The following is a 14446-nucleotide window of genomic DNA, read 5'->3' as shown; positions in this document are numbered from 1 at the left end:
ATTATACCTTTAATCCATAATTGCGAATAAAATTTCACAAATGTATTAAACTACAAGAGTTTGCTGAAAAGGGTAAGTAAAGTGAAGGATATTATAAATATATAATGAACGAACATTATACGAAAAAAGAATATAATAATCAGTAGCTATCTGATAATCAATCTATTTCAGAACCTATTTTTCAAGTTGGTTTCATCATTTTACATTATTATGGTAGTATGCTGCCATCTAGGTAACGTTACTAGAAATTCAACTTATAACTACGTTCCATTATACCCAATTTAACAGTACTATAAGTAACGGGAACCGTACCCATACTGTATGTTTACAAGCAAGATATTTCAATACACTTTTAAATAAATTTATAATTTACATATATATATTTTAATAGTATATCATATACTTATATATTACAATGTATAACTTAGTAGGTAAATAGTATTTGTAAAGAGAGTAAATTGCGAATTTTCATTATCTTAACGTGATACGAGTTCATATACCGTACAACGAAACGTGTAGAACCTTATGTCAACGCAAACAAAACTATGTCAAAATTAATACTAAATTTCTTGTAAAAACAACAACAATTCATTGAGCAAATTTAACAGTTATCCATGAACTCTTTTTATATCGTGATACAGTGAATATAAACGCGATGGCTGAAAAGTGAGTAGTAATTTGTAAAATATCTAATATCACATACCTGGAATCACAGACTCCTTATCTAAACGAGTTCATGTCAAAGAATTGTGTTGTTAAATTTACTAAGCTTTTACAACAATTTGAAGCCATTTAATTGTAGATATTACAGTATTTTCAGTTGTTATGACATTAAGGTCAATATATATTCAATGTTGCATCGCTCCAATAAATAGATCCGCATTCATAATAAATTGTTTATGGAACTCTAGCGTAACTAAATAATAAACATGAGGTTGAGATAACTGCACGCAAAAGTCAAATTGTGGTTAATCATAACAATAATTTCCTCCTTCCGTTTACTTCCAATGATCATTATTTTCTAATAATTATAACTACTTAGGTGCCTGGATAATATTATACTAATTCTTTAGGTATAAACAAGTTAACATGTTCCATAAACTGTAATTAAAACAAACCAATTTAAGCACTGCATTCCTTTGTCACATTATTTTAAATTAAGAATATAGCTTGAGAGATAGTTCAATAAACAAAATAGGTTTATTAGATATTCAATCATTTTTTTTAATAAGAGATTTTGTCTTGGAATGTCTTTATAATTGTTTTTCTTTTATTTTTTTACTCCAGACTTGAATAAATAGGGAATGAAAATTTTATATAATGCTTTAATAATTCAAGGTTATATAAAATAACCTTTGTAAACTGCTAGGATATATGTTTGTTGTTATATAAAATGTACTATATACATGTTATTATATAAAGTGTCCTATATATGTATACTAATACTAAAAATGAAAAAGTTTGTTGATTTTTCTACAACTGTCTGTATATTTATTGCCTTTTCAAGGTTGAACAAATCTCAATGAAATTTAATTTTAATATAGAGGTTATTTATCTATAATAAATAGTCTGTATTGCATCTTAAAGAACAAATGAAGTTAAAACAACATGTATTATTAAATATAGGAAATTAATAATGGTAAGTAATCACACTAAATAAAAATATTCCAGGTCTGCTGAGGCAAGTCCCAGTGAGGCTAACACACCAAAATGTGAGGAGAGACCATCGGGCAACTGGTGGGACAGCTGGATTACATCTGCAAAGACCAAGGTAAATAAAAACAGCAGCTGTGAGTTTTTATATATATTTTTTAAAGGAATGGTCCCTCACCTGCGGTAACAGTTTACACTGGCGGGGCACCAGTGGAGGATGATAGCCACTATGGGCTAACTGACCTGACCTCATGCTCTTATTTCACAGTCAGAAGGTACATTATTCTTGAGTGATCTTGGATTCATATTAAGTTCATATGTGCAAAGCCAGTGTATGTCACTAGTGTAGTGAACAGTGTTAGTAATGTGGACTCATAACCATAATACTAGCAATGCATCATGTACATTTACCTCCATGTGGCGGCTCCCCCTGGAAACCATCATGGTCAATTTCTGGTAAATTCATAACGATTGGCAAACTGACTGAAATCATCATGCTGATCCTATCATCCTTTAATGGTGCCCCGCCAGCATGTACTGTCAACGTAGGCGAGGACAGCATTCCATTATCATGCCTAAAAAACAAAGTGCATTAACTCAAACAATAAAATTTTGGGAAATGTACTTCACAATTTTCATTTTAAAGTAGCTTTCGGAAAAAGTGTAATGTTTATGTTAGTTCTGTTTATTTTTAAGCATTCATTTCAGTTTCATTAGTATTATAGTGGTACTTTGCTAATCAAGGTTATTCTATCTCTTAGTATGCAATCTGCACAAAACATATATTTAAATGTGCAGGTAAAAATATTATCAGTCATAAACAGACATGACTTGCATCTTCACTTATCTATACATAAATATATATATCTATATAAAAATGTAACTGATGCTATCTGTAGGTGCAACAAATATACATATAAAACCATTATTGGCTGATTTTATCAACACATAAGAACTTAAAATAATGATTGTTAGAATTTTTGTCTGTTTATCTATGTGTTTGTGCTTGTTAATCTCAGAAATGGCCTAACCAGTTTTGATATGGTTTTTATTATATACTAGCTGTGCTTGCGGTTTCACCCGCGCAAAATTTAAAGCCTATATGTTATTCTGATGTATAAGCTATATCACTGTAAAGTTTCATCAAAATACGTTTAGTAGTTTTTTGCATAAAAGAGTAACAAACATCCTCACAAATATTCGCGTTTATAATATTAATAAGATTGTGCTAACCTTCTTTTAAATCTTTTTTATGTTTCTTTATTCCAAATAGTTTTCAAACAAAAATAGTTCTGAATATACCAGAAAGAATAAACAAATTTTAATATTTAATTTACCTACAATGTTATCAGATACTTTTATCTTGGCTGATTAACATATGGATCACTAAATAATTCATTTGTAAAGTTTCATTACACTTATATGCTTCAAAATAAACAAATAATTAAATGTACAGGAGAGTAAGTAGATTATAAGTCCATATTCATACATAATATTAAAACTGTAACCAATTGTCGACTCTTTTGTAATAAACAAACTAGTAGTAAATTATAAAATATCCATTTCTTACCAGTTCTATTCCTAAATGATAGATGCCCATAATGATGGCCTCTGTGGTCACTCCCTATTGACAACGGTTCTGAGTTTGATTGCTCTCACCATATAAATATTTTATATTCATGAGTTGGTAATAGTCAGGCTGTTTTCAATAAATATAGTAATATTTATATGTAAAGTAAAGTTTGTAATACTCTTGTTGTTAAAAAAAATATTTATGAGAGTTGTACAGTACTCATAACACAAGCGCTGCTTACCATGGTATTAGATGACGTTGTGTGAATTGTCCAGAGAATTGTATTTATTTTATTATTATTCATATAGCACAGTTTTAGCGCTTCAGCTGTTATTTTGTTTTATAAATATAAGAAATTTCCATATTACTTATATAACATACATAAATTGAAAAATAATACCAAATTGATTTATAACTGCGAAAATAAGTGGGTTTCATTTATTTTTCAGCTTTATTGTGATTTACAGGATACATTTATATCTTATCTCTATCATTACATTGCGCATAGCACCTGTATTACAGTTCTACTTATATTGATGTAGGTCAATAACCCAGATCACTGGTATCTGACTCATATGTGGTATTATTTTTGCAAATACAGCCTTCATTATTTACACAGTCACAGACTATATTTTAATAGCTTCTGACACAGTCATACAAAGAAATTCACTACAATATTTGACGGCCTAAGTGGTAAGTGGCCTAACTGTTTAGCACAACGCTTTACTTCCGATGGGTCAATTCGCACGGTGCAAACATTTGTATTCATGAGTATGATTATTTGTATCGATATTTTATATGTATTTAAAAAAAAAGTATCTAAGTATTTATATAACTTGTCTAGTACCCCTAACACAAGCTCGGCTGACCGGGGACTAGATGTGTTGTATGTGTGTGTGTTAATTGTCCAGAATTATTTATTAATATTAAAAACAATATTACACATATCTGAAATCGTTAATATGTATATAAAATACTTTTTTATTTTACTGATTCCATATATCACAACTTTTGTCCCTAATGGGGTATTTTTTAATGGATGTGATAATGGAAAGGTGCACTCGTCTACGCTACAATTTTACGCTAGTGGGGCACCAGTGGAGGATGGTAAACAAACATGAGGTTATGTTAGTTAGCCCATCGTTACAAATTCTCTAGGAATTTGTAAGATGGTTTCCAGGGGAAACCACGTGGAGGTCAACCTGACATGTTACAGTGGAGTCAACAGGAATGTGTTGAAGGGGATTGCTAGTAATGTGGAGGAGGCAGGAGGCATTGTCTAGTGTTGACGCCGCGCCGAGGTGAATGCATTATGGCCGTTGAGCGAATCTAGCGCCGTCTCTCAGATTTATTTGATTTGATATCGGTGTTTCTAGCAGCGTAGAATGAGTCAGAAGTATAAATCAATGCAAAAGTTTTATGTCGGCCAAATTTGAACTCGCGAACTTTGTATAGTAATGCTGATAAATATTGTCCATAGCTAACATGTTTGGGCCCCCAAATTAAAGAAACAATATATTCGCATGCGTATTTTTTTATAGATAAGATTGCATCGTAGTACCTATAAAAAACTTGTGAATATATTAATTTGATAAGCGTACCAATTATTTAACAGATAGCAATGCCCTGTGGTGACACGAAATCCATATCTACATAAACCTAATTATATACAACTGTCAATGTACACATATGATTAATAACATTGTATTTATATACTAACTGACCCACGCAATTTCGTCTAGATCACACATTTTACTTTAGAACTTTCAAAATCGGATCGATAATACTACAGATTACCCTGAACATCGAAACTTACAAACTTTACCTCTTTTTAAAAACTTGTGGTCGCCCAATGGTCGAAATTCGACCATAGTTAATTGAACATTCAGTAACACTATAGATAAATAATATTCAAATCAAACAATATTAATCTATTCTCAATTTGACCACAGGCTTTGATAATAAACAAAAGAGTATTTATTAGGCACATACATTTTTTTTTGTTTATTGTTAAAGTCTATGCAGGTGTGTGTTAAATATATAATAGTGTGTGTAATGATTTTTTATTGATTTAAGGTATCTTCATTACATAGTACAGAACAAAGTCGCTGTCGCTGTCTGTCCGTCCCTATGTATGCTTAAATCTTTAAAACTACGCAACTGATTTTGAAGCGGTTTTTTTATAGATAGAGTGATTCAAGGGGAAGGTTTATATGTATTATACATGCACACCCGTGCGAAGCCGGGGTGGGTAGCTAGTTAAGAATAATTTAAAGAAAATATTAGCATTCTGCGCTCGATCTCTTTATAAACTAAGTTTGTGAAATTTCATACTCATCCATCCGCGCAAATTCGTAAGAAGAGGTACAAGTTTTTGCTTCGCGTATTAATATATAGATAGCATAGATTATATACTCAACAAAGTTTAATAGATATATGGTAGTATATGGAAGCACTAAGATAGAATTCGCATTGATATCTCTATCTACACTTTAATTTTACCTCCATGCAGCTTGCTTTCTGTTTGTTTTATTTTGAAGGGTGAGAATTATAGGATACAGAGATATCAAGACCTTGGGCCTCAGAAATACGTTGCTAAACTCATACGTTATGCTTGAATTATAAGTATGAAATACTAAAATATCCGTTATGCTGTCCATAGGTTAAGATAGCGTTTCTACAGGTGAATTGTCTGGTTGTTTGCCATTTACTCCGTCTTACTTCCGATGGTCGCGGGTTTGATTACTGGCACGACACAAACATTTCTATTCATGAGTATGATCGTTTGTATCGATCGGTCTTGGTGTTTTGTATGTATAATATGTATTTACGAAAAAAATATCTATGTATTTGTATCAGTTATCTAATATCCAAAACATATGCTTTAGCTAACTTAACTTGGGTATACATGGCGCTGTGTGAATTGTCCTGAGATTATTATCTATACATCTATACATACATATAAATAAAATTGGAGTGTCTGTTTATAATATTGAAATAACCGTTTTGTACTACATGCATATGAATATATATACGATACATATACCACAATAACATTTTTTATAATTTTTGTCTGTCTGTCTGTCTGTCTGTCTGTCGGTCTGTTTGTTCCGGCTAATCTCTGAAATGGCTCGACCGATTTTGACGGGATATTTTTTGGCTTTTTTTGACAGGTAGCTAATGTAATAACGAGTAACTTAGGCTGCTTTTATTTTAGGAAAAAAGTTATTCAACGAACAGTATTATAAATAATAATAATAAGTATATTATCATATTAACAGTTTTTATATAGCCGAAGTGTACACTATGGTGAAAAAAGATCTGGACGAAATTGGCAGCGCGGTGAAGAGTGAAGCCAATCACGTCTTCAGTACCACATCTAATGTCATTGGGAAAACATTCAAGGTATGACATTAATTTACATTCAAAATGTTTTATTACTTAATGGTCATGATGTTAGGGAAATACAATCAATTTCTCTCATCTACCCTGCAAGGGCACTACAATATTAGTAATAATTTATATGATGTAAATGATACATATACATAAAATATTAAACGAGTATTTTAAAATTATGGATATCAAACAATATAACTAATTATATACAATTAAATGGGATAAGGAAGAAGCAGATGATAATAATATAATGTAATATTTTTTTATTTATTTCTCCTCACAAATATTGTACACATTGGGAACAGATACATGTAGTATTTTAGATAATACATTGCATAAATTTATCATTACAATCAATTGTTGTGAGGAGCTGGTGTCTGAAATAGGTTACATTCTGTAATACAGATCACCAGGTCCTCCAACCGAAAAACAAGTGATATACTTTAAATAAATTACAATGCTTATACTAAACCAAATAAATTATAATCATAGTGTTTAGAATTAAACAAAAAATAATAGATGATTATTTCTTTACAATAACCACAAATTTGTTTTCCTTTTCTTTGTCTAGAATAAATTTAGGTAAAGAATTATATATCTTTATTGCATTTACTTTTGGTTAAAAACTGTGTATATACAAATTTAATTTTGGAAATAGTAATCCGTTGCTTGCCACCACCAAGACCTTACTTGTCGCGGAGAAAATGATGCGTATCTCTTTCTTCAACAAAATTATTTTATGTAATAGAAGAAAATCTGACGTTAGGCATAGCGAAGGGAAAGGCGAGAAGGGCGAGTGTTATATTAATGATATAGATACCTATACTGACACTACAGTATTGTCATGTATTAATATTTTTGTTTAAAGTTGGATGTACCTGAATCGCCAGCAAATGTGATGAAGAAAAGCTTTAGCACTTTTATTGGTAAGTTTACAAAGGTTCAATATATAATCAACTTATACTGTTTATCAGTGATATACTTTGTATAAAGTTTTCTGCTTGCATATACCTTACCTTGTAATTTCACTGCCATATCTCACCTTTTAACCTAAGCACATTATATGAAGTTAGCTGGTTGGTAGTTCAAAGAGGTGAGTGAAAGCATAGATGACTTTGTTCAAAGTCCACCTCAGTTTTCAGGAAAGGAGGTCTATTTAATACATCTCTATGCAGTAATCGTATTCTAAAAACGACCCAGCAAACTTGTTTAACGAATTTTATTTCTACTTACTATGACAGAATTTTTTTAACTATTGTAATACTACTGGCGTGGATACTTCACAATTTTACGAGACTAAAATATCCACCATGGGTACACAAGGTACCCCAAATCCTCTTGTGAAGCGGCGGCCAACTTCTACCTGAAGCATCTTTAGTCTGTTAGCGTTAGGAGTTGGAACCTCAGCCCTAGCCGTCATAACTTGTATCCCCGCTATAATGGAACAGGGTATTAATCGATCCAGGGCGGTTAATTGTGCTGAAAATTATAGTTGAGGTCACTGTCTTCATCGATGAGGACCCTGTCGTGTTTGTGTGATAGCGAGGCTCAACCGTACAATTATAGGTACTAATAATCCGTTAACATTCAGGTCAAGTGAGCACAGTGTTAAATCCAGAACCAGATGATGACGATGATACAGAGGTCATCCTGTCCTCTGGAGACACAACAATGCTCACAACATACAAGGTAATTTATATCCTCCTTTACCTACATTGACATCCCTTGTAATAGGTCGCATATTTTACTTTCTGAATATTATCTAATACTCTATAAATCCTAAAGAATATAATCCTCCACGATTTAGTACATCAAATGTATGGATCTACTCAAAATAATCCTTGTGTGTCAATTTATATTCATATATACATTATTATTATTTACAAAATTCTATAAATGGCGAGCTTAATGCCATACAGCATTCTCTAGCAGCTAAACAGAAAATCAGGTAAAAACAGTAAGCGGAGATAAAGGACATCCTTTACCTAACATTAATAATTTCGTCTACAGAAAGAATTAGAAGCTCTCCAACGGGTGGACGCGACGTTCATAGTTCCAGCATGTACTCCCGAGTTCGAGGCGTGGCGATCCAGCCTCGAGAACACGGAGTACGGGGTCATATCCAATGCGACAGCAGTGCGACGTCTCGAAAGCAGCCCCGTACTCAAGTCACAGTACGAGAAGCTCGTACCAGATGCGGTCACACACGATGAGTTCTGGGAGAGGTATTTGTTATTACATTGAATTTTTATATTTTACAACCAGCCAGAATGGAGAGCGTTGTAGCCTAGTGGTTTACTATCCTGAATTGTTCTCAAAAGGTCGTGATTCAAATCTGGGCGATACTATATTTTGTAAATTCATTTTTTGTTTTTATTAAAATCTTTTATTTGTAAAGTACAGGTTACAAAGGTCTATTAATTGAAACAAAAGTTTATATGTTAATTATTATTCCACTGACTCTCCAATAAAGGAAACAATAATAACACTAATCTATTAGAGTATAATATATGAAAAAAATGCAGGTACCTGTTCCGGGTGGCCTTACTTCAGGACCGGCTGGCGGCGGCGGCTCGCAAGCAGCCCATTGAGGAGCCCACAGCGGACCCTGTGCTGGCCCATCTACCCCTACAAACTCCCATACAACAGTGAGTATACACTGTATACCTATATTCTTTCTAAAAATGCATTTCTATACTAATATTATAAACCTGAATAGTTTGTTTGTTTGACCGCGCTAATCTCTGGAACTACTTCTGACTTGACTTGAAAAATTCGCTATGAAATATCTTTATTGATCACAAAATTATTGGTGTTAAGAATATAAATCTCGTATATAAAATTCTCGTGTCCCAATATTGTTACCATACTCCTCCGAAACGGTTTAACTGATTTTTATTAAATTTTATATGCATATTGAGTAGTGTTAGGGTTCGCATGGATAATTTCGAAAAATCTGATATTTTATATTAGAGGAGGGTGGTTTCATTATTGCTCGGTATCGTTAAACTGGTTGCATATGGCCCCCACTCGTGTCTTCTCTGTATGAAAGGGAGGGTTTTTGTGAGCCGCGGCATTCGGTCCTTGAGCACAGGATGTGCTGGTTGTATTTTAATTGCTAAAGTGAATTGTGTTAGAGACATAGTTAAATTAATGTTATTTTATTATAACACATACTTTTACTAGTACATAAAGTTGATATATCTAACAGTAGGTCTAAGAATCCGCTACTATCTATTTTTCATATCCCTAAATGATAAGAGTTGTCCGCCCTATTTTCATTTTTTTATAATATGTCATTAATTTATTTTTTATTAAATACTTACAACTCTAAATTTTCACCTATTATATCACCAATCCTCATTTTTAATAGTGATGTTAAGTTATATGGCAAAACAGGGTTAGCTAGTACCTAATGTATATTAAACCGTGTACTTCTATATGTCGACGTGTTTATTTGCCACTGTTGTGGTATTCAATAACAGAATCATGTCATAATTGGTAATTACTTAATTTTCTAGGGGTCCAAAAAAGGTACTATCGGGTCTAGACAACGAGACTGTCTGCGAGGGTGCCGATGCGGACAATGGGGTCACCTGGGAGGATGGTAAGTAAAACCCTCTCAAATTCACAATACGTTGACTACAGTATAATTAAGATCTATATATAGAACTGAAGTAATGTTTAGTTAAATAAACTTTTGAATAATAATTTGTATACAACCGCATTCGGAATGCAGAAACAATATGTGAAACCAAGAAGAATAGACAAATAACTTGGCCGGAAATTAAACGATCAACATCAAACATTTTAGTAGTTGACAAAATTACTATTATATCAAATTATTATTAGTTGTCATTTCTAAAACAGTAAAAAAAGAGTGATCTTCTCTCCGCAGAAGATTTCGCAAACGACGTAGAACTGACAGAGGAGCAACAGACATTACTTCTAGAGGAATATGAAAAGGAGATTTCATCCAAAAAGACAATTAAACAGACATCTCCACGCGATATAACCAATAACAATGCAGGGAAGAAAACAAAGACTCAAGCCAGAGACAAAATGAACAATAAACAAGTTATAAATAAGAAAAATGGCGGCTCGCCTAAGAAAAATAAAGCTGATGATTGTGGTAATAATATAGTAGAAGATTATTTCGGGGATAAAGAAGTAAAGGACGACGCTAGCGCGAATTCAGACGAAAGTTGGGAAAAAGAGTTTGAAATCGAGGACGTTGAACAAAAAGCCTGAACGTCCATTTCCGGCCATAGATAATCTTTTGAACGACATTGACGCCATTTCAAAGTCCATATCCTGCTATATTACTAATTATTTGGACTGGTAACAATTTGAGATCGGATTATATATAACCTTATTGTAAGACTTAGCTATAATGTATAACTACGCATTTTTTCCAAATTTATATATATTTATTAAATTTACTTATATTCTATACATTTATTCGCGAGATTAAAATGGCGTAATGGCGAACAAAAGTATACTAAAAGTATTATAAATGAATTTCGAATTATTAATAACGTCGGCCACGCCACTAATTAACTGATGTATGAAATTATAGCTACGTTATCATACACTTATTATACATTTAGTATGTTTGTTTTAGTAACTTTAAATTGTTAAGAATATATGTAAAACTAAATTAGGTGTCTAAGTACTCTGTCCAAACCTTTTGGACTGTTTTCTTTATTTAAGGAAATCATCTGCATAAAAATTAACTGCATTAAAATATATAACAAATATATATACAGCCCTATGCGTCATTCGTCGAATCAAACGATGCATCCCATTACAGACTTCCGTCCCTTTTAACATAATCAGAAAGATATTACATGTTAAAAATTACAAAATCAACTTTAACTTTTATTATTTGAAGTCGTTTTAGTTCCTTTCTATTTAATGCAATTTATTACGTAAAAACAAATCACACAAGAAACTTTTAAATTAATGCAGTTTTAAAAAAAAACCTACTGTACGGACTTAATGTCCAGTTAGAGTTCTGCCTATTAGCTTTATATTAAACCTAAGTGTCTATGAGTAAAATTATATTTTTCTTATATGACGTCCATGTTTAAAATATCAATAAATAGACATTATAAATTTAACTATATATAACCACAGTTCTCAAACATTTAAAGTTACTAAATCGTAAACATAATAGCATCGTCTATAAAGCCGGGGTTATATTCTGTAGATCTGTAACATTAATAGCTTGAAAATATATTAACTCATAGATAAATATTGAAAGTTTGACTTTAATGTTCATTCTTTAAAGTTCTTTTTACAATTGTTACTTAAATGCAGTGTGCAAACTGCTAATGTGTATTTAAATTTATTTTAAACCTTTATATGCTCCTGGTCCTTGTAGTATTTGTCCTTTGATTCTTGTATTATTTGCTACATGTACACCTTGTACCATCAGCTGAATTCATTTTATTTTTTATTTTAGCATAAACATATACACCACTGCCAAAATACTATGTTATTTTTGTTGCCATTCCATAATATTAATGTACTACAAACTGAGGGTTCATTAATCACAAGGGGAGGGACGTTTAGAGAAATATCACTTGTATTTATTTTATCTAAACTGCGATGGACATTTCATCCCATATTATTTTATAATTTTTATTAAGAATTCATTTCTACATCGCCATCAAACAACAACAAAAAATCTGGACAACGCCATTATTTTTTTATTATTTAATTTATTAATTAACTTATAAAATTATAGATTTCATATAATAAAGATAGCAATACTAACTTATACTTTATGTTGTCTCATATTTAACTAAACATTCCGAGAAAATTTCATTATAATTCCTCCACCCATATTCACATAACCCTTAACACAGACAGTTTTCATAGTATGCATAGTATTTACATTGTTCTAGCAATAAACTTGGATATCCGACCAAGATTAATGTCATGTTAATTTGTTGATCACGGCTGTCTAGGACCGAATGACTTGTTTTGACTTGTTAGTTGTTTCAAATGATATAGAACATTTATTATAATATGTGTTATATGTATTGATTATATAAATAAATAAATATAATATATTGTATAAAAACTATACAAGACTGCACTGTTACAAAATTGACTCATTTCTTTTATAACTGATAAACTGATAATATAAACATTGTTTTAAATTTGTTGTATTTGTACAAATGCTTATATTTTTATGTATATATATAAACATATTACATGTATACAATTTACGGCTAACTCTGTAGATAATAATGTAGGGATAGCCCTATTATTAGATTATTATTATTATTATTATTATTATTATTATATATTTATAAATGTCGCTTACAGTAATGTAATTCCGGCTTTGTCCTAATAGCGCAAGATTAATATTGGCTAACTGCATAGCATCTGAATATTAAAGTTGGTAAGAAAGAGAACTCGAGTAGGGTATTCGAAATTTGTAGTATTATAATTTTATTAAAATAATATAAAAGGTACTGTAGTTGTTCGTAATATTAAGAAACAGATTATGCTATTGAATTTTCATGTCTTTTATTTTCGACTTATTTTCTTTATTTGTAAGAATGTGACAAAACATTTTTAATAGTTAAATTAGATTTAATTTTTATTGTTTTCTAATAGTTCGTAAAAAGGTTATGACGTCACGAATTATTTAAAATATTGGATAATCTCAGAAAATGTAACGATTATTTTAAGATTAGTGGATTTGACTGTTGGACTCATTCATAGCGAGATAGGACAACATAAGTCGTTGAATTTTAATTTTATCAAAGTTACATGTCGACACATAATAATGTTTTTATATGTACCCTGAATACAATAAATGAGAGAAATAATACTATAAATATTTATAGCCGTCTCTTTCTTACCAACAATTATATTTTATACTGTATAGAAATATATAGCGTGACGACTGACGTGTTGTTGATATATGCAAATTACATGTAACATAGCATAAGTGCACATGTACAGCTGGTTCATTTGATTAAAAAAACCCTTCTCGTTTAATGCATTTATTTTTCCATGTCAAAGATTGATTGTTATATATTGAGATTGTATTTTGAAGTAAAAACAAAACAAAATTATTAATTAATATTCAGGGTTAACCGTAAGTTGAGTAGTACCAAGCCAATTATTTACAAAAAATAAAAATTTTACGATTTTGTCGTCGATTGGTGCTACATACTGTACCAAAATGGCAATAAATCGACAAAATAGAACAAACCTACTTAAAACTGTCATACATACTCTTAGATAAAACAGGTATCAACGAACCTACACAAGAATTCACAGTTTATTTTCAGTTTATCACTTTTTTTTTACTAAAAGTGGTTCAGCGAGTAATATTCTACTTGCGTTGGTATAACCCTAATATTACACTATTTTTACCCAAATCCTAAATATTAACTTGTATGTTATATTTATTTTATATAAAATTAATGTCCAACCTATTTAGGTACTTGTCTACCAAGTATTTATAACTATTGTATACTTCTTGAGATGTTAATTCTTTCTTAAACCTGTAGTAAATTTTATTAATGTAATTTTCTTTATCGCAATAAAAGCGACTGTTAGAACTGAATATTCTTCACATTAAATAATGATTTATCTATTATGTTATAACACTATAAATATGAAACGGCGATGAGGTACAATAACTTGTAAAGTGTGATATGTATAAGATAGTTTTATTTTTCGATATACCCATATAAGTAGAGTATAGTTAAATTTTTCAGCTTTCTATCATGCATAGCTGCAGCGACGTTGGAAAATGTTTAAGTATAATGTTCAGTTATATTTGTAAGAAATACA

At 31.0% G+C, this 14446-nt stretch overlaps 1 protein-coding gene across 1 annotated transcript; it reads left to right on the top strand.

Moving 5' to 3' along the window:
• The first annotated feature begins 528 nt into the window (after positions 1-528).
• On the top strand, positions 529-11363 carry LOC131849802 (BSD domain-containing protein 1-like). Its single transcript, XM_059199922.1, has 9 exons — positions 529-666; positions 1672-1790; positions 6519-6631; positions 7491-7548; positions 8214-8311; positions 8633-8847; positions 9148-9270; positions 10144-10229; positions 10521-11363. Exons 1-9 carry the CDS (start codon positions 656-658, stop codon positions 10871-10873), a joined length of 1176 nt encoding a protein of 391 aa, XP_059055905.1. The 5' UTR covers positions 529-655; the 3' UTR covers positions 10874-11363.
• The last annotated feature ends 3083 nt before the right edge of the window (positions 11364-14446 follow it).

The sequence above is a fragment of the Achroia grisella genome, unplaced genomic scaffold (assembly GCF_030625045.1).
Source record: "Achroia grisella isolate CSIRO2021 unplaced genomic scaffold, CSIRO_AGI_Agris_v1 utg660, whole genome shotgun sequence".
In the NCBI taxonomy this organism is placed as follows: domain Eukaryota; kingdom Metazoa; phylum Arthropoda; class Insecta; order Lepidoptera; family Pyralidae; genus Achroia; species Achroia grisella.
Note: the sequence above shows the minus strand (reverse complement) of the source record. Positions and strands in the feature narration are given on the sequence as shown.